The sequence below is a fragment of the Oryx dammah genome, unplaced genomic scaffold, assembly GCF_014754425.2.
Source record: "Oryx dammah isolate SB20612 unplaced genomic scaffold, SCBI_Odam_1.1 HiC_scaffold_4, whole genome shotgun sequence".
Lineage (NCBI taxonomy): Eukaryota > Metazoa > Chordata > Mammalia > Artiodactyla > Bovidae > Oryx > Oryx dammah.
The window spans coordinates 75,827,014-75,848,634 of NW_024070188.1; the positions used below are offsets into that span (position 1 = coordinate 75,827,014).

The window sequence follows — 21,621 nt, forward strand, 5'->3', positions numbered from 1 at the left end:
CTCTGCTAGGACCAATACTCAGAAACAGTTTTGTGAAGATATGCTGTGTGCGTGCATGCTCAGTCACCTCTGGCTCTTTGTGACCCCACAGACTGTAGCCCACCAGGCTTCTCTGTCCATGGGATTTCCCAGGGACAAGAACACTGGACTGGCTTGCCATTACCTTCTCCAGGGGATCTTCCTGACCCAGGGCATAAAAGAAGTCTATCACATATCTGTGAAATAGAAGTTTCTCTAGCTACCTAACTGTAAAATATTTGTCCTGAGATAAAGCTTTAGAGTAGCTAATCCATCTTCTGATTTTGTAGATAAATAACTAACAAAAGTTCACATTTACTCTTCTAACTGCTGGATAACAGAAGCATTTGTCTCTCACTTCATCCCCACAGCAGTCCTCGGTGTTCCTGACCCACCTTCATTTTATAGCCGGCGTAAAGGAGGCACAGAGAAGTTAGGCAACCCACTTGAGGATACACAGCTAGCATGGCATAGAGTGAAAATTTCAACTCTGGTGTTCTAACTTTTAGAACTTAGGCTTTATAAATAGAGTAAATCACTTGCCCCAGTTGACAGTTAAAGGAGGAGCTGTATGGACTTCCCTGGTGATCCAGTGGTTAAGACTCTGCCTTCCAATGCAGGGGATGCAGGTTCGATCACTGGTCAGGGAACTAAGGTTCCACACGGCTCAAGATGCAGCCAAAAAGTAAAAAAATAAAAAAGGAAGAGCTTCAGCAGCCTGTCTCTGTAATGTTTTGCTGTTTGGTGGCATGGATGAAGGCCATCCAGGTCATATTTACGTCATAGGTATCTCCCATGTAGAGGCAAAGAAGGCAATATCTTAAAATACTTGGAGGTGAGTGGTTTCCTCACATCTAGAATAAATGCTTTTAATCATAAAGCCTCACAACTTTACAGAGACCACCAAGTCAGTATATGGACACAGGGACATTCTATTTTGAGGCAGCTGTACAACTGTGGGCAAGTAATTTAATCTCTCTGGCCTTCAGTTTTCTCATTTGCAAAGATGAGAGTGCATTAATCTCCTAAAACTTCTTGGTTCTGACAGTTTATGAATTCAGTGGTTTAAAGTGTCTGGAGAAGGATAAGAGAGTCACCCATGAGCTCCGGACTGAATGATCTGAAAATAGGCCCTGGTGAATAACACTCTCCACCTGTCAGCTGTCTGACAATTTAAAACACAAAAGAGCTCCACGTTTCCTTATTATTCAGTATCTAAATAAAATGATGGAGATTTCAAACTGACTTTTTTCTTTAGGAGACACTTCAGGACGTTAGTGATGGGCAGATTCACGCATATCATTAAGAATCTGACTGACAGAGCTGAACAGCCTTTTTGTCAATTATTAGCTTCTTTGAACAATTAAGCCAAAGACTGAGATCAAAACAAGGGCTACACATTGACTAGTCCACTCCTGAGAAAAGCAAGACAAGGTCACCATCTTTGGATGACAGGCTCAGATGCTGTAGAGTCTACTGAAGGACATGGCACATTTAACAGCATCAGAGCATTCTGTATTAACATTTAATTAGTGCAAGCTTTCTAATGTTGAAGAATGCCAACCTGGGTAGAAATAATGGGCTAAGATGGGGACAAAGAGAACACACAGTGCTTAGTGATTTTCCATGCAGTTGACTGCTCTTGGAAATGTCCAGTTGGTCTACTGAAAACAATGCTACCTGCGTGGGGCAATTACTAAGGTTTCAACAGTCCCAAAGTTCTCTCTCCTTATAGGATGAACCTGTCCCTTCTAGTATTAATACTAGCAGGTTAATGATACCAAGTAAGTGAGTACTTTAAATATTTAATCTATTAATCTAAATTCAATTAAGTTTCAGGAGTCTTGGGGAATCTGACAGGAGGAAGAACAAAGAGCTCTCACTCATCCCTCTCCAAGGGCCTTATTCTACAAACAGATGCAGTGGAGGCTGTGTTGATAGAGGAAAAACTAAATGTGTAAGCTTGCTTAAGGAACTTAATCAATGGAGATATTTCGGGTAACCGTGTCCTGCAAAAACATGCTTATTCTCTACAAGTAAACATTTATTTTATAATTTTTCTCACTCCTCTCACTCATTCAAGTTTGAGGGTAAAAAAACTGCCTAGGCATTGTTTCATTTCTTTCCCAAAATATGTGTAGTTGTGGGAATTCTGGCCAGAATACTGGAATTCTCCATGGAATTCTCCAGGCCAGAATACTGGAGTGGGTAGCCGTTCCCTTCTCCAGGGGATTCTCCCAACCCAGGAATCGAACCCAGGTCTCCAGCATTGCAGGCAGATTCTTTATTAGCAGAATGCAACTCATCTCAAAAATTTTATGTCACCAAGGAAATAAAATGAGTTAATTCTGTGCATATGTCACTGAAACACAAATGAAAAGACACTTTCAACTCATTTTGTAACTTGTGAGCAAACACTGGCAGCAGAGGAATAGAAAATTTTGTGAGGAAATATCAGGTTGTCCATGATCTTGTCTGTTCTTGTGTGAGTGATCTTTATTCCCTGGGTATGTGGTTCAGAAGACAAATTTTCAGAATCAACTTAGGGTGCATCTCCTCTTATTCCAAAATGAATATTCTGGCTGATCCAAAGCTATCTCAGGCAGCCCACGGTAGCCCCAGCCCTGAAACTGTTGTTTCAAGTAACCCCCTCAGGTGGTGGTGCGTTGGTAAAGAATCGCCTGCGAATGCAGGCAAAGGGGGTTCGATCCCTGAATCGGGAAGATCCCTTAGAGAAGGAAATGGCAACCCACTCCGGTATTCTTGTCTTGGAAATCCCATGGACAGAGGAGCCTGGTGGGCTATAGAGTCCATGGGGTTGCAAAGAGTCGGACATGACCTAGTGATTGAGCACATATGCACTCGCGCACACACACCCACACACACACCCATTAAGAGCCTGCAGTTGGGTGGAGTAGTTAACAAGCTAGGATTCAGAGTAAGAGAGACCTGGTTTCAAATTCTACATCTTCATGCCTCTATTTCCTGATATCCTTGTCTATAAAATTGGGAATGAACATGTTGGGAGGATTAAATAAGGAAATGAGATAACAGATATATAACGCTTAGCATGGTCCTTAGAATACACTAAATGCTAAATAAATGTCAGCAACTTATCATTCTTATCTGTATGATTAAAGCAAGGGTGTGCTGACTCACATCCTTAGGGATATTGCTAGATTCAGGCTTTTCTTTCAGGGAAACAGTCCTGATTTATAGCAGTACTTTCAAAGAGGTGATGTATTTTTCCGAAGTGTCTTACTTGTTCCCGGGAAACACTGGGAATGGAGACCTCAAAATATGAAAGAAACATAGTGGAGCCTGCCCCTATAACTTTGTCTTACACCAGGGCGTCTAGCCTGCGTCGAGGGCAAGGTTGTTTTAGGCTGAGGCCTTTGAGAGCTTTGAATAAATAAATCCCCAGGGCAGGACAGAAAAGACCTGAAAAAAAAATTCCACAAGAAATTGACCAGTGTTTACAGTGAGGCCCTCATGTACGTGTGAAAACCCCACTGTGCCTGCTTAAACGCTCCCTTGAACACATTTTAAAATGAGGTCCTTTTTCCCTGTTTCAGTGTTTCAGCCAGTCATTCGCCACTTATTCTGTCTCAGCTCTTTGTGTAGAAGGTGCCAAAGACTAAAGATGCCCAGGGAAGATTTACATGTTACAATTCTCAGCTTTGGAATGAAGTCATCATTTCCCTCTCTGCAGACTATGGAGGAGTTTCTCCTTTGCCTTGTAGGAAATTGGAGTAAAATCTTCCCATGTGTGAACTTCAACTAATCTATAGTAGAATTTTGAACAGTTATTGGCTCTCAGGTTAGATAATTTCATATCAAAACTGGAGAAAAAGTGTCAGCTGGGCCATCATAAACATGGCTTCAAAAAGCCATGCATCTTAAGTATGTTTAAACTCAAAAATTGTGAATAGTTATTAGGAATGTATGCTTTCAAATGTTTTTCAGATGTTTTGAATATTAAAGAGTCTTGATTTAGGGAATCCCTAGATTCTGACATATCGCTATTCTTTTATGACAGGAACCATACTGTATTAATTTTGTGGGTCCTGGGCCTAAACATACTAGGTGTATGGTAAACACTGGTATCAATCCATTGTTAGACCTAGAATATCATGTAAGAAAACAGAGAACAATGGCTCTAGAATCAATCTGAAATATACAGGAGGCAAACAACTGATATTCTTAATATCTGACTTTAAACCACAAAAAGAATATAAGAACCCTCCCTTCGAACAAATACCCACCTTCTTTCAAGTCAGCCTCTTTGCTCTCAGAAAGAATACATGCCTAAAATTTTCCCATCACAGATGGCTGGGGTCAACGTTCTAAACTGTTTGTGCTTTGGCAATAACCTTTCAAGTCTGCTGGACCAGTGCAAGATCAAACGCGAGGTAATCTCCAGTCCAATGTAAAGGAACACCATGACAGCCTGGATTGTGAGAGAAGTTAATTCTTTCCCAGCAGACTCTCCGTGTTATTGTCCACGTGGGTGCACCCCAAAGAGAGGTGCCAAGAAGTTAAGGATCCAAGAATGTTCAACCACAATCCGCCCTGCCAAGGTGTTTGCCGACGTTTGCCGTTCAAGTGAGGATCATTTGTATTTCAAGTCCTGTAAGCAGCAAAGTGGACACCGTGCTGTGTGCTCAGAAAGATGTTAATAAACAGTGCTGGACAGAGCAGAGCTGAAGGCACCTTGCGGATGTCACAGTGAGAACGTGGCTGTCCCAGCCGCAAAGCCCCGTTAGGAGACATGTCGAAGCCCTTGCTGCCCTGAGAAATGAGGCCTTTGACATTTCATAAGGCCGGGTGGCTGTCTGAAACAACAGGGGAAATTGGGAACCAAAGGGCGGTTGCTACCAGTATGGATACTGTTAATAACATAAGAGGCTTTCCCCTTCTCATCACCATCATTTATGTCAACTACAGAGTCGATCTCTGGTATCCTTAAAGGAACACTGCGGGGACAGGATGCCCCGTCTCTGTTCATGACGCATCAGTAATTTGTGGCGAGAAGATGGACTTTATGAAACAGTGATCTCTCTACAGTACATGATGTCTTTTTTTATAGGGGGCTAAGAAAACATCAGCACACCTGGAGAAGCCCATCGTGATCTTCAAAAATTCCCATGAGTTTTTCTCCATTCATGTTTTATTATTGATATTTTGTTACAGACCACCCCCTCAGAAAAAGCCCCACAAAACTGTCATCAAACCAAACCAAAGGGAAAGAAAAAAAATTTAAAAAAAGGCAAAACATAGTGAAGGGAAGCTTAAAACCAGAAAGCAGATCATGATCTGTTCTGTACTACACAGCTGAGTGGAAATGACCAGAAGCAAAGGCTGGTCCCTTTAGCACACAGCTGGAAAGCTAACACTCTGACTCAGGGCCTGTTTGTGCTTCCTCATCCCCTACCCTCCTTCCAGGAACTGAGATTCCAGCTCAGTGGTGAGACAAACCACTTTTAAAAGTGAACTTCTGGCGACTGGAATGAAGAGCCAGCTACCAAGGACAGTATTTTCATTTTCAAAAAGTTGTCTGGGGAAATGTGAACTGATTAGTGAAAGGGCCGGGGGCACAGATATCACACCGACAACGAAGAAGGCAAAGCATCACTAACTGCAGAGACAGGGACTGTTGGAAGCCAGGCATAAAGCAGAGCGGCAGCTGTGAGGAGGCTAGCTGGAGGTCCCCGGGCCAGGGGGAGACTGCTCTTGTTTCCGGAGGGAAAGAGCTGGCCGAGTGTCAGGAAGGTAAGTGTGTGTGCTGGCTGAAGAGGAGTTTTAGGAGAAGCAGAAGAGAGAAGGTGCTTATAAATTTTAAGTGATATCAGATTAGGACTTGCCATGTTGAGACTCCAAAACCCACCATCTGGATAAAACACGAAAATAAAATAAAAAGCTGGGGGTGTTAGTAGATTTTATTCAGATTTGTGGGTTCTGGGGATGGTAAAATAATTCATTGATCTATCACCTATCTTATTGTAAAATCTAGAAATAAAGAGGATGATAAAATTCTGCCATGAATCAAATGGCACTGTGCCATCAGTGACGTCGAATCTTTACGAGGACAACAGAATAAATACCATCAGATGAAAAGTACTGGATGGCCTATGTATAGTTAAACAAAATTTTGGTGGGGTCCAAATATTTTACGCTCTGAGATTTTCTTGTACTTTCCACTTAGAAAATTCTCTCTCAGTTTATTAGGAAAGGGTGTGGACTGAAAAGAGTAGTTTCTCAACTACCCTGAGGCAGACCAAATGTAGGCCTGACTAAATCATGGACAATTTTCATCATCCTCTTGGAGTTCTAGAACAGTGTGGAAACCAGGAGAATAAGGTACCTGCTATGTGGACTGTTGACAGAGGGTCCAGGCTGTGAGAGACTACATTTGCCTCGTGGCTGTTTGCAATGAACAGGGGTAAAGAAAGAAGAATGTTCAGTCCAGGCAAATAAAGACGAGCTACTGATGAAAATTAAACTAAAAGTGCAGCAAAGGAAATATAAATCAAACAAAATGATCAGTACCCATGAATCAAGGAAACTGGCTTTTCTTTGGTTGAAGAAACAAAATCAATGAACATCTATATTATTCGTCACTGAAGAAACATGGATGGTGGTTGGGGCAGGCACATCACAGAGGGTACGTTTTCCCCTTTTCGTGGTAAAAATGTAAATGACTACACCACCCAAAGATCTCTGCATATTTAATTACAATGAATACAAACTGCAATATGTTATGTTACGGATTTCAAATATACTTTACATAGTTTTTCATCTTCCAGTACACTGGAGAAATATTACAATTCTTGGCAGGTAGGTCAAAAATAATGATAAAGTGAGATTGTTCTGTATATAGTGATGAAGACTCAATAAGTTAAATAAAGGCTAAAATTTGACTTGAAAAGCCAGTATTCCTTCACATTCTTAAACTAGGATCTATAGGAAACTAGTGAATGTAGTAAAAAAAAAAAAAATTCTAAAAAGACAATAACATTTATCAGCATAGAATTTAAGTGTTTATAACAAAAAAAAATACAAATGAAATCAATATTTCTAAAAAGTAAAGAAATGGAATGATAATCAAAATGAATATAATCATAAAGCCAGACCAAAAAAAAAAAAACCAAAGAAAAACGAGCCTCTAATTACACAGAGAAATCAAGGTAGAGAGGGTAGCAGGGGCCAAAACTGGTCTTTTCCTCCTCATTGTGTGCCAGGGAGACAGCCCCAGAACAGGCCTTGTGCGTGAGTTATCTTGAGCTGGTGCCGCTCTGGGGGCAATGCAATCGCAGAGAACCTTCAAGACCACCTTCAGGAGCTTCTCCGCTTGAGAGTCAGTAGAACCCCCACCGGTCTTATAAACTCACGGTCTCATGAGATGCTCGGTTTTGTCCACCTTTGCCTGAGGCACCCCTTTACGCGGAGCCTACCTTTCTGAGGTGGAATATGGCAGTGGTGGTTTGAAGGGAGGGGCCGCCAAAGGGACAAGGGGCACCGTTCTATTAGAAATGGCCCTTGGAGCAAGAAAAATAATTTGTCTCCCTGCTTATGAACCGCAACGTTGAACCCTGATTCTTCTGAAAACCAGAACTGCTCCTTTTGCTCCTGAGTGCTTGTGGAGAGGGTTCAAGGCAGGACTGAGGAAACAGAGCTCTTCCGTGTCACCGAGTGACAACCCCACGCTGCCTGGGGACCCCTGCTCTGCAAGGGGAGAGCCCTTGGACCCTGCATCAGGTACAAAGGCCGCCGCGCCCCCGTGTTCCCTCCCTTGGGCCAACTGAAAGTAACCCGTGGGAAGTTACCGTTTTCTGTCTGTTTGGGGTACTTCTTCCCGAGGTAGGACTCACAGATCCCGAGGTGTCCAGTTCGTCAGCAGAAGACCAGGAAGACAGATCCTACATGAGAAACAGATGCTCTTAACAATGCCACGTCCTGGAGCCATGATGGCTTTGTGATCTGCAAAGTATTTCCCACCCTATCCCCATCTTTGGGAAAAAGAGAAGGGGAGGAATAGAAATGCAGATGTAGAGAAGACATGTGTGGACATGTGGGGAGTGGGGGGCACACTGGATGAACTGCGGGATTAGGATTGACGTAAATACATGTGTAAGACAGATAACTAGTGGGACTCTGCCTTATCGCCCAGGGAGCTCAGCTCAGGGCTCTGTGGTGACCTAGAGGAGTGGGATGGGGTGGAGAGTGGGAGGGAGGTCCACGAATGAGGGGATGCACATATGCAAACGGCTGATTCACTTAATAGACCAGCAGAAACTAACAACACTGTAAAGCAACTATTCCCTAGTTTAAAAAACAAACGGAAAATAGAATTGGACAGTTGCAGTAAAAACAGAACCTAATTCTTCTAGTGTGTTGGGCTTTCCAGGTTGTGAGTTTGGGCCTTCTGGAAAATAGAGGTATTTATTTATTTAATAGCTATGTTTTAATAGCTAGGTATTTAATAGCTCTGTCATTACTGGGTCACCTGAAGCTTTGTCATCTCACACGCTAATAAAGTAATGCTCAAAATTCTCCAAGCCAGGCTTCAGCAATATGTGAACCGTGAACTTCCAGATGTTCAAGCTGGTTTTAGAAAAGCCAGAGGAACCAGAGATCAAATTGCCAACATCCGCTGGATTATCGAAAAAGCAAGAGAGTTCCAGAAAAACATCTATTTCTGCTTTATTGACTATGCCAAAGCCTTTGACTGTGTGGATCACAAGAAACTGTGGAAAATTCTGAAAGAGATGAGAATACCAGACCACCTGACCTGCCTCTTGAGAAACCTATATGCAGGTCAGGAAGCAACAGTTAGAACTGGACATGGAACAACAGACTGGTTCCAAATAGGAAAAGGAGTACGTCAAGGCTGTATATTGTCATCCTGCTTATTTAACTTATATGCAGAGTACATCATGAGAAACACTGGACTGGAAGAAACACAAGCTGGAATCAAGATTGCCGGGAGAAATATCAATAATCTCAGATGCGCAGATGACACCACCCTTATGGCAGAAAGTGAAGAGGAACTAAAAAGCTTCTTGATGAAAGTGAAAGAGGAGAGTGAAAAAGTTGGCTTCAAGCTCAACATTCAGAAAATGAAGATCATGGCATTTGGTCCCATCACTTCATGGGAAATAGATGGGGAAACAGTGGAAACAGTGACAGACTTTATTTCGGGGGGCTCAGAAATCACTGCAGATGGTGATTGCAGCCATGAAATTAAAAGACGCTTACTCCTTGGAAGGAAAGTTATGACCAACCTAGATAGCATATTGAAAAGCAGAGACATTACTTTGCCAACAAAGGTCCATCTAGTCAAGGCTATGGTTTTTCCTGTGGTCATGTATGGATGTGAAAGTTGGACTATAAAGAAAGCTGAGCACCAAAGAATTGATGCTTTTGAACTGTGGTGTTGGAGAAGACTCTTGAGAGTCCCTTGGACTGCAAGGAGATCCAACCAGTCCATCCTAAAGGAGATTAGTCCTGGGTGTTCATTGGAAGGACTGATGCTAAATCTGAAACTCCAATACTTTTGGCCACCTCATGTGAAGAGTTGACTCATTGGAAAAGACCCTGATGCTGGGAGGGACTGGGGGCAGGAGAAGAAGAGGACGACAGAGGATGAGATGGCTGGATGGCATCACCTACTCGATGGATGTGAGTTTGGGTAAACTCCAGGAGTTGGTGATGGACAGGGAGGCCTGGCGTGCTGCGATTCATGGGGTCGCAAAGAGTTGGACACGACTGAGCGACTGAACTGAACTGAAGCTTTATTATTTCTCAGTGACGGGAATGCACTGACGTGAAGTGGGTGATGGAATCTGCCTTAGAGCTGCAGGGTGGTCAGGCTAGAGAGAGAGCACATCAGTCATCCAGGAGCCACCCCTTTTGGCATCAGAGAGACTACTGTTTCTGGCACCTGCTGTTACTGGGAGTAGATAGTTCTGTTGCCTGCAGCGTGTTTGTGTGTTCATGACAGGATTTCACAAGTGAGTGTCTGAAGTCTTACCTGCAAAAGCATTTCTTAAAACCAACAGTATTACTGTGATGCAGTAGATTCACCAATATATAAAGAGATAAACAAACAAGTAAATAGATAAATAAAAGCTAGTAGAGAACACTTCTGACGACTTAACTGTCATCTGTGTCAGGCAAATTCATGCCTTTTAAGGTCTGAATATGAAACTCACATGCACCAGTTGCTTGTGACCTCCTCTCGCTGTGTTACTGAAAGCACATGCATTCTTAAATAAACTGGGTAAAATAAAATGCCATAATAATGATGCTAACAGGGTCAGCAGTAACAGTTCCAAGAGGATTTTTGGATGTAACAGAATCAAACGTAGTGTCCTGTTAACGAAAGTTCTCAAGTCGCTTTTTTATTTTGAGACAGATTTGTAAGAGCAGTGATTGAAAGAAAAGACACTCTATTCTGACAAGTACTCCATTCAGAGTCTTTCTGAAATGGATAAAGATGGTGCTTGTTTGGTCTCCTGCAGGATATTCGACACAATGATGACTGTTGAGAGCTTACCTGCTGACTGCTTGACATGTCTAATAACTTCTCCAGCTCCTTGATATGACGACTGACCTCCTTCAAGAGAAGCTTGAGTCGATTTCCAATCACGTGGACTTTTTCTTTGGCTTCTAAACAGTCTGTGCCTTCAGCATTCACCAACAGTTGGCAAGACATGTCTTGCAGTGAGGCCACTTTGAGTTGAGATTCCAACAGCTCATGCCTTATTTGCTAAGAATATAATAAAAAATATTTTTCTAAGAATTTTTGATACTTGGAGAAAGTCCCCATGTGCAGGAAGACATCACTTTAACTCAGTGGACAATTATACCCAAGCATCCCACAAGCAAGGATATAGCAGCCATGGCCTTTGGGAATCAGGGACCTATGTTCTAATCCTACCTCTCCCAAAAACCATCCTATAAAATCCTTGAACCTTTCTGATCTATTTTCTCATTTGGTGGTTGTTGTTTTTCAGTCACTAAGTCCAACTCTTTGTGACCCCACGGACTGCAACATGCCAGGCTCCCCTGTCCTTCACTATCTCCTGGAGTTTGTTCAAATGCATGTCTATTGAGTCTGTGATGCTATCTAACTATCTCATCTTCTGCCACCCCCTTCTCCTCCTGCCCTCAATCTTTCCTAGCATTGGTCTCTTTTCCAATCAGTTGGCTCTTCAAATCAGGTGGCCAAAATATTTGAGCTTCAGCTTCATCATCAGTCCTTCCAATGAGTATTCAGGGTTGATTTCCTTTAGGTAAAATGGTGACATTAATTCCTGCCTGGTCCACAGTATTATTGGAAGGTGTATATTGGTGAATGTATGCCAAATTATTTAAAATATAAAGTATTATGCAAATAAGACAAAAAATAGTCATTTAAAAAGAAAAGTAAAACATACAAATGCAGAAAAACAGCTTGGTTGAGGTATACTCTGATATCTATTTGAGATTCTTAAAAAGGTATATGGGTGATTCATCACTCACAACTCACCGTCTGAGGTCAAAAGTCTGGTAAAAATGTAGCTGCATAGCTATTTCCTCTGGGTTTCTAAGACCTTTATCGTACTGAACTAAAAGCTGCCAATTCTGTTGGTTAGGTCACTGTGAGTGTTAAATGTGAAGAAATAACATTTTAAAAATACAGAAAGTGACAAAGTGAAAATTATTTTCTCCTAATGGAACTCAAATATACTTCCTTATCTTCCATAAAATCACTTAAGTATATGGCACATTATATTGTCCGAAGTTCTTTGCATAAGAATCTACACAAAAATCTTGCAAATATCCTTTTGAATTTAGTACTAGCAAAAGTTTCCTATTCCTTGAGAACTAGTATATTTCCTTTTTGTCAGGTAATGAAAATCTTTTAACTTACCATGTTTCCCTTGTCTTAGATTTCAGAAAACTTAATGCTGAGGTTGAATCTACATACTTAGTTCTTCTTAAGAATCCTTAATGGTCTCTATTTTAATAGATTCTCTACTTTAATAGATTTAATGTCCTTTTATTATAAGATGTCTGAAATAGTCTTGGGACATAGATTCAATATATAAAGTTTAAATTAGGAATAAATTGAAAATAAGCATAGAGCTGCCTTGATAAAAACAGGCTAATTAAGATGAAGACCATCTGAGGACTTTCCTGGTGGTATAGCAGTTAAGACTTTGCCTTCCAATGCAGGGGATGTGGGTTTGATTCCTGGTCAGGGAGCTAAGATTCCACATGCCTCGTGGCCAAAAAACCAAAAACATTAAACAGAAGCAAGATTGTAACAAATTCAATTAAGACTTTAAAAAAAAGTCTCAGAAAAAAACCTTTTTACAAAAGTCTATTAAAAAATTAGCTAAAAAAAAAAAAAAGATGAAGACAGATTTTTAGATGAGCAATGGCTTTAGAACAAGATTCTAAAGCCAGCATATGCCATCTTCTATGCACATGCTTGCTTCACAGAGATGAGAAATCATGAGGGATAAAGAAAGACTAGGATACTACAACATAAAAGGTAAACAGGTAGAACCAGCTATAACATAAGCAGAGGCCGTCCAAGTCCACACATCTTACCTTAAGCTGTTTGTGATGGTCCTGAAGTACTTCTGCATCAAGGTTAGAATCAATGGGGACAATTTCATTTTTCCTTCTGTCAATGTTCTCCAGCATAAGAAGCAAACTGTGACTCATTTCATGAAAATCCTATGGAAAAAATAAAATATGGAGCATAAAATCATCTTGAATGAGACACTTTTCTTTCTCTCACAGCTTAAATATTCATGCATTACAATTCCTACCATTGGTTTTCAGATCGTATACACAACTCCTTTCTGAGCAAGGCACTGAAGTTATTGTAATTATCTGAGTTCAAGTTCTTACCAAAAAGCATCTAATTTATTACTCTAGGGAAAAATTAGACATAAGGAAAACTGGCATCAAATATTGAATTCCTAGGGCTCTAACACAGATTAGAGATAAGAACTCTCCTCCTCTCTCTTCCTCCTGTATTCAAATTTTTCCAACATTAAAAAATATATATTTATTTATTTGGCTGTGCTGGGTCTTAGTTGTGGCATATGAGATCTAGCTCACTGACTAGGGATTGAACTCAGGACCCCTGGACTGGGAGCATGGAGTCTTAGCCACTGGACCACCAGGGATGCCCCCAAATCTTTCCATCTTTGAAGGCTTAAATTCAATCCCTTCTCTCCACATCCATGTGTTCATTTAATCAAGGTATGGTTATGGAAGATCTCCATGGTGGGAGACGCTAAACTAGAGATGGGGGAAACCACAGCTTGGGTACCTGCTTTCAAGCAGCCATTACTCTCGGAGGCACCTACAATCCTGGAATACAGGCTTCCCATCCTTCTCAGATTATAATCCAAACTCCTGGCCCTGCCCACAAAGCCCTGACCACCTCCTGGATCTTTCTTGGCCATTCGTCTCCGATCACACCAGCCTCCTTCTGTCCTTGAAGATGCTAAGCCCTTTCCAGCTTCTGAGACTTGCCACTTGCTTGACCTCCTTCATGGCAACACCCTTCCGGTGTCAGCTCACACATTCATACAACTTCCCTTTTCACCATTCCAAAGTGCTTTCATTCGGTTACCCTTATCATCATCTGGAAGTAGCTTGGTTAAGCATTTATTTGCATTTTTGTTGTCCTATCTTCCCCAACAAAAGCAAAGGCCGGGCTGTATCCTGCCTGCTTGGTGCAGAGTCTGTCATGTCTGTAAACACTGGGCAAGTAACTGTGGTCTGGATGAATGGGTAAATATTTGTAATGCTCACTTGGATGTCTCCTAATGTGCTCAGAAAATATCTGTTGAACGAATAAATGAATGAGTCAAAGGAAGAAGGGTGAGGCTCAGATAAATTGATGGGAATAGTCTCTTGCAAATTCTAAAGGAGATGGGGTTTTTCAACTCTGGGTCATATGTACATATTCTCCAGTAAAATGAAAACTGGGCACAAAGTTATCTCACATGAATACTGACTTTGGGAAGTAACTGCATCCCTCTAGTGATCTTGATAAATTGAGTCACAGACTCAGCCGCACTGGAAATGTTGGATTCTGGAACGTGGCCTGCCCAAAGCCCCACAAACCTGGCATTGCATGAGTGCATCCTGGAGAAGACCCCGCCACTCCTCCAGCAGGGAGCACACACGGTCCCACCGCCCGTTCATCTGGGACAAGCGATCCTGAAGATCCTGGCTCTCCTCCTGGCCAGTCTGAGTGAACTCAGAGCTGCACAGATGGATGGAGAGGATGATGGCTTTGCGCTGGTCCACAGCTTTCTGGAGCTCCTGCAAAGAGAAAGGAGAACAATCAAACAAGGAAAACAACAATAAAAACATTAAAGAGATGTAGTCTGAGACCTCTGGAAATGCTTCACCCAAATTAAAAATATCCATTAATTAATACTGGCCTTAGCAAGATGGCTAAGGTACCCACCACTGGGGACCACACTGGAGCTAAAAGAATTGGATCAGATATAGACTTACTGACATAATGGGTCCTAAGAAAATATAGTTGTAAGTGAAAGAGTCATAAACAGATTGCTCTAGGTTACAGAACAGCACTTAGGCAACTTAAAATACATTGTGCACACACAAATCCACATTTTTCAGGAATACATGTGAAAAAAGAAGATTAAAATTTTGGAATGGTTGCTATGGGTTTCAGGAATGGGGATTAAGAAACAGTGGGAGAAAAGGGAGAGATAAATAAAATAAGGAACTTTGCAGGAAGCAAAGATGATCCTGGGCAGTGAACTGAAGAGTACAATGAACTCAGCCCCTATCATGGGAGTCCAACAACCAACCAACCAAAATAAACCAAACACAGCATCGTCCAACAGTTCTGAGCAGCAGAAAATGTGCTCTTAGTTCCAGGGTACAAATTCAATGTCAGTAGACTAATGCTGCTCATTGGGCTCCAATGTCACTGTGGACAGTGACTGCAGCCATGAAATTAAAAGACATTTGCTCCTTGGAAGGAAAGCTATAGCAAGCCTAGACAACATATTAAAAAGCAGACATATCACTTTGCCGACAAAGGTCCATATAGTCAAAGCTATGGTTTTTCCAGTAGTCCTGTATGGATGTGAGAGTTGGACTATAAAGAAGTCTGAGTGCTAAAGGACTGATGCTTTTGAATTGTGGTACTGGAGAAGAAGACTCTTGAGAGTCCCTTGGACTGCAAGGAGATCAAACCAGTTAATCCTAAAAGAAATCAACCCTGAATATTAATTGAAAGGACTGACGCTGAAGTTGAAGCTCAAATACTTTGGCCACCTGATGCTAAGAGCCAACTCGCTGGAAAAGACTGAGAAGGACTGAGGGCAGGAGAAGAGGGTGACAGAGGATGAGATGGCTGGATGGTATCACTGACTCCATGGACATGAGTTTGAGCAAACTCTGGGAAATAGTGAGGACAGGGAAGCCCGGCGTGCTGCAGTCCATGGGGTCTGCTTCTGCAAAGAAGCAGACATGACTTAGCTGCTGAAAACAACGCTACTCAAAGTTGTGTGCATAGGTATGAAATGCGCCGCTTGGTAAGAAAGCAGATTCCTAGGCCCTGGCCTCCAGCTGTTCTGACTTCACAGGCACCGACAGTCAGTGGTCCACAGCCTGAGAACACTGCCTTTGCCACAGGCCAGATTTTTTGAGATGATAAAGAGAATAAACAGTATTTCATCAGCTAACAAATTTAGCTTGGTTTCACAAACAAAACAAAACCAAACAAAAACAAATGGGTGACTGATGTGCTACTGTGTGTATTTCCCCAAAATCTAGAACTAAATTTCAAGAACTTGAGTACAAGGTTAGACATTAATCACTGAATATCTTGGTACTGTTTAAATGTTCCCAGATCAAAGTAGAGTCAGTAATCCTATAGATCACATCTACCCAGGCTACATTTTCATATAATTCTCACCATTTGTTATGTTTTCAACTTGTCTTAATTTTCACTTTTAAGTGGATTCTTAACATGCCATGATACAGAGTCAACCACAGAAACAGCACAAAAATCCGCAAATATTGTAGAAAGTACTAGGTTATTCCACATATTCATCCTCAGAAAACAGACAGGAAAGATAGAGGAGGGATGCATAAGAGGGTGGCTTTTTCTTATCACGTAGGGTGACTTTCAAGGTCTCAATTTTTCCACTCTGATCTCACTTAGGCCTCAGATTCTGGCCAGTGTTTGCTTCATCAACCTTTTAAGGAACTGATTATAATGCAACACTGCCTTATATTTTCCGGGAGAGACACTCAAGAAATTTAAGCACTCTTAAAAAAAAAAATGTAATCTAGAGAATATAAATTGCATCTCCCATCTGATGCTTCATCTTGAAATTGATGGAGCTGGTACAGAGGCCACTCTATAAGAAGTCTGAGCAGTGGTCAGGAAGACTCATTTCACTGTTTGAAAATTTAAAACGAAATAACAGCTAAAACAAGGCAGAAAAACATCAGCCCCAAAGAAAACCAGCAGACACAGAAACCAGGGAGACACAAAGGCAGTGTGCTTTGCTTAATCCTTGAGTCTAGAGGGCCCAGTAGCTACATCTGAGGAAGAGCACAGCTTGACGTTCTCCAAACAAAAAGGCAGGACCAAGAGAGCTATTAAGAAGACACTGAGCTCTCCATCCATAGTATGCTTACAAAAGTCTCCACACATGCATCTCAATAGCTGGGCTGAGGAGGATTTTTAAGATCTAGAGAGGGAGTTAGAGAAGGTTATCTTCTGTACTACACCCAACAAGGTCAAAATCAAATGGAAATGTCAGGTGTTTTAGCAGGATTACTCCACAGGTTTTGTTTAGTTGGATTCATTACACTGAAACTTGCTTCTGCCACTATCATAATCTAGTTCAGAAGTTCTGCTGATTCCAAGATGACAAGTGGCTTCCTTAGGTCTCCACAAACTCACATGTATACCATCTAGGAGAGGCTTCCTCTCCAGCTCTAGATAGACTTGTAGGACCCTGGCCATAGCTGTGTTTGCCTTAGAAGAGGTTAACTAGGTCCCAGAGTTACCTGGAGGTTTTATGCAATTTTAACTGGTCATTAAATCATAATTATTTCCATGAGGGGCTTCCCTGGTGGCTCAGATGGTAAAGAATCCGCCTGCAATGTGGGATACATGCTTTGGATCCCTGGGTTGGGACAACCCCCTGGAGAAGGGCTACCCCCCCACTCCAGTATTCTTTCCTGGAAAATTCCACGGACAGAGAAGCCTGTGGGCTATAGCCCATGACGTCTCAAAGAGTTGGATGTGACTGAGCGACTAAGACACACACACATTTTTATGGGGCTGGTTCTGCAACTAAATCCAGCTCTCAACCCTTCCAAGCCTTCCTAGGAACACTCTGACTCAGGATGGCTGGGGAAACATTTGTGTCCATTTCCACCAACCACTGGCCCACTGCTATGTGAGTGTGTAACAGCCAGGGCTGGTGTTTTTCATCTGACCAGGCATTCCACGGGGCCGCTTTCTGTCTGGCGCCATGGGAAAGGCCGAGGGCAGCTACCTTCAGCTTCTGGATTTGGAGCGCGATGGACTGGATGTCAGTGCTGAGCTGTAGGCGCTGAAGCTGTTCCAGGTCACCCTCCGTCTCCCGCAGCCAGGTCAGAACGCTATTCAGATCAGAGTCCAACTGCTGCCTCCTCTGGGGCTTCTGTTTCATCCTCAGCTCCTTGCTCAGGGCCTCTGCCTGGATGAGTTCCCAGCGGTCAATCACACCTGGCAAGACAGGACACACACATGAGAGTGAGGGGTTTTCCTCCACGCAGAATGTTTAGGAAATGCTTGAAACCGACCGGGGAGCTAACTCTAAAACAGAAAAGAAAGTAACGCCACTGGGTATTTCTATTGCTGTCAGCTGTAAGTAACAGTATAGTGGCTGTATTTTTCCTATCTGGATTTTTAACAATGATGGGGAAGAAAAAATCAGCTACATAAGATTTAACACTGTAAAGAGATTTATGAAGGGATAGCATTAAAGTGAGTGATCATCGGGACTTCCCTGGTGGTCCAGTGGCTAGGACTCCCTGCTCCCAATGCAGGGTGGCGTGAGTTCGATCCCTGGTCAGGGAACTAGATCCTGCATGCTGCAGCTAAGACCTGGGGCAGCCAAAATAAATACATACAGAAATATGAAAAACAACAACAACAATAAAGCTGGTGAAGATAACTTTCAGTTCTTAGTTTCTTTCTGCAATAGAGCTCTGAGACCATTGGGCATGTATATAGAAGATTCCTGACTAGTGATTCAAAGATGATGCTTCAAAATAAATGGGACATGGGGAAAAACCACTGTGATACTTTTCACCTGCTTGTTCTGTCCCCAGAGATCCTTGTAACCTGGAGGAAAGTTCTCAGGACAGAATTGTATAGATTGAGGCAAGCAACACAGTGGAACTCAGAGGCATCAAAGTGTTTTGAGATCTTCTATTTCACTCTGTCCTGAATAGAGCACAACTCACTCACCAGCTGTTTGGGTTTCAGTGCTATTCAAGTTAACAAAGCCAGGAAAATGGTCCTCTTCCTCGGTCAGTTTGTGTTCCAGTCTTTTCACTGAGTCTATGCTGCCGCTGCATTCACCCAGCAGTTTCATCTGTTTAGACACAGAAAAGAGTCTCCCTTGTCACAAAATTCTCAAGCTGTCATGAGTGCAAGAGATCCTGGGGAAAATATCTTTGGAGTTTCTCAAAAAGGACAGTGGCTAAGTGCTGCCTCTCTGTAAAGAGTAAGCTGCTCTTAGCTTCCCTGATGGCTCAGTGGTAAAGAATCTGCCTGCCAATTCAGGAGACATGGGTTTCATCTCTGGTCTGGGAGGATCCCACATGCTATGGAGTAACTAAACCTCGAGCACCACAAGTAAGCCTGTGCTCTAGAGTCTGTACTCCACGAGAGAAGCCACTGCAATGAGAAACTCTTGCACCCCAACTGGAGAGTAGCCCCGTTCACCACAACTAGAGAAAAGGCTATGCAGCAATGAAGATCCCGCACAGCCAAAAAAAAAAAAAGAGTAAGCTGCTCTGCTGGAAACAAAAAAGTCAAGTTCAAAAACATGCTTCTAAAACACATGACACATTCATATTTAGACAAAGCAATGCCTTGAAGATATGCTTGGCACACATGGTTTTGCACAAGTCCTCCCAATTTCTTTTAAAATTTATGAATCAAAACAGACTAAATCGATCTGGGATTTAACACTCGGAGCCCCCAGCTGGCAATATAACATATTGTCTTTGGCAAGCTGCTCCCTTTTTCTTACACTGAAGTGTGGGAACAGTGATATTACCACAAATCTCACAGGGACATCTATTTGCATTAAGTAATTAAAATGCTTAAAAGAATAAAACAATATTAACACCAGCTGTTTCATGAGAAAATCTAAGCAATGCTTAATGGATACTAAGGGAATAAATTTTGACATCAAAAGAAAAGCTTCCAACTCCATATTTAATATAATGCACATATTCAAAGACTAAAGGAACAAATCACTTCAAGGCACGCCTGCTACACTGATCATAACGTTTTCTTTCAAAGCCTTTACCAAATCACGTTGCTATTAAGTTACTTTGATTGCTTTTGATTGGTGTTAAGTATAATCTCAGTGATTTCAGCACACTCATTGTGAAACTGTATTATATTTTTTTAAAGGAGATTTCACTATAATAGAAGTCAGGGTAAGAGGCCAAATTGAACAGGAAGTAAACTCATGATTAATTAATTACTCCTTTGACTGTGAGGATGTTAACGTCAACATAAAAGTTTCTCTCCCCTGGTTTCAAAAAAGCAGTATGTGTGAATTGTCATTAGGCTTAGGGAAATTAATTTTTCCTTCCTTTTACGAGGCAGTCTTTTGGGTGTGAAAAGACATGACAGAAGGCCTTGAAGAGATTTACTTTCAAATCTTCCTGCTTGAGTATGTGTAAGAAAACAGGTAATTCTCTGAGTATTTCTCTGGGAAGTTATTCTGTCAGTAACTTGAGCAGAGCAAAGCCATTACATACTTTACAAAAAGCTTCAAAAATGGAACTCGTAATACACACAATCTCTTGCCATCTTCTCCCCAAATCTCGTTAGTCAGAATTGTTTTCCCCAGAATGAGAGAACAAACAAGAGAATAAAAAAGTCCCAGGATCAAGTGACTCAAAAGACACCCAGGAAAAGAACTACACCCATTCCATGTTAGCAATATACCAGCTGAAATCTGCTGCTCCGAGCATAACCTTGGTCAGAAAATCATTAACTGAATTTGAAAGAATGCCTAATCACCTTCCAGGGCCAAAGCAATCTGTGAAAAGATTTCACAAGAGATCTGGATTCGATCCCCTGGATCAGGAAGATCCCCTGGAGAAGGGAATGGCTACCTACTCCAGTATTCTTGCCTGGAGAATCCCATGGACAGAGGAGCCTGGTGGGCTACAGTTCACAGGGTCAAAAAAGAGTCTGACACGACTGACTGACTGACTGACTGACTAACACTTTCACTTTCCAGTTCTCTGTGTAAAGGAACAGGCTGGTTCTTAAGGTAGATCAGGGGTCTGAGCACAGACCACTTTTGCACTAAAGGTAACCTGCTAACAGGGCTTTGTTTTGCACACACACACCTACCTATGAGTTCAAGGGCAGCTTGGTATGTGGAGAGCAGACACAGACCTCATGCCACAAACAGATGGTTCTTTGTCACACAGCTGTGATCACCAGGTATGTGTGAGGATCAAGAAGGGCCCGGATACTCACGTAGCCTCTGTAGCTGGAGTCTAGCTCTGGTCCTGTGGGCGTTTTGCTATGGATGATATTCTCCGTTTGCTGCATCTGAAAGTGGCTGTCATCCAAGGCTTTGCCCAGCTGTCGGATCTGTGATTCCAAGGCACCAGGGTCCCCTGCAGCGCCAACCATGAGAATCTCGATAAGCTTGACATTCGAGGAAATGGTTAAGAAATTCTACCAGGGCAGCAGAGAGATGGCATGTGTGTGGGTGATCATAAGGCACATTTAGTATTGACATGCTGGTGGGTTAGGAGTTCAAATGACTAGACTGATGAATGTGCTTGACCAGGAGTCCGACCTGACTGGATGCTGCCCCAGGGGCCACACAGTAGGTTCTCACAGCCTGTGAGTCTGCTTCCTCTTAAATCTGCACGCTGTGAGTTAGGGAGGGCCATTCTCAAAACCACAGGTGGTCCCCAATAACTGGGAGTGAGTTATGTCTCAGGCTCTCTCTGCAGTCACTTATCAAACAGAAAGTCACACCATCTTATTTTCCTTTCTGCATCTCAGTAGAAGATGGTGCCCCTGAAGTCCCAGGTGGCTGCATCCTCCACTTGAGGCAAGACTTCACATGAGAAAAAGGTATGTGTGGAGGGGCCATGCTAGGAATGACTTCCTTTTGTCTGAAACTTGAAACAAAATCAGGAGAAAGGGAAAATTTTAGCATTTCCATCCAGGTGCGCTCTCACTCAGAGCTTAGAACTCCTGGCTTACCTCTTTTGAGAGACGTGACATTGTTTTGGAAATTTGTGTGTGCGTGTGCGGTACAGTCTTTG

At 42.3% G+C, this 21,621-nt stretch overlaps 1 protein-coding gene across 16 annotated transcripts in view; it reads right to left on the reverse strand.

The window, feature by feature from the left end:
• The window catches only part of SYNE1 (spectrin repeat containing nuclear envelope protein 1), a 494,970-nt gene that overhangs the window by 2,941 nt on the left and 470,408 nt on the right, over nucleotides 1-21,621 (reverse strand). For 14 of the 16 annotated variants that reach the window (XM_040238708.1, XM_040238701.1, XM_040238700.1 and 11 more), the window contains 8 exons: nucleotides 20,816-20,958; nucleotides 18,551-18,677; nucleotides 17,592-17,803; nucleotides 14,158-14,358; nucleotides 12,622-12,750; nucleotides 10,577-10,789; nucleotides 7,845-7,937; nucleotides 6,383-6,441 (listed from right to left, as the gene is read on the reverse strand). In XM_040238708.1, coding sequence (XP_040094642.1) covers nucleotides 6,383-6,441; nucleotides 7,845-7,937; nucleotides 10,577-10,789; nucleotides 12,622-12,750; nucleotides 14,158-14,358; nucleotides 17,592-17,803; nucleotides 18,551-18,677; nucleotides 20,816-20,958 — 1,177 coding nt within the window. The remainder of the gene's footprint in view (nucleotides 1-6,382; nucleotides 6,442-7,844; nucleotides 7,938-10,576; nucleotides 10,790-12,621; nucleotides 12,751-14,157; nucleotides 14,359-17,591; nucleotides 17,804-18,550; nucleotides 18,678-20,815; nucleotides 20,959-21,621) is intronic. The other 2 variants (XM_040238711.1, XM_040238710.1) reach the window with 1 other exon arrangement.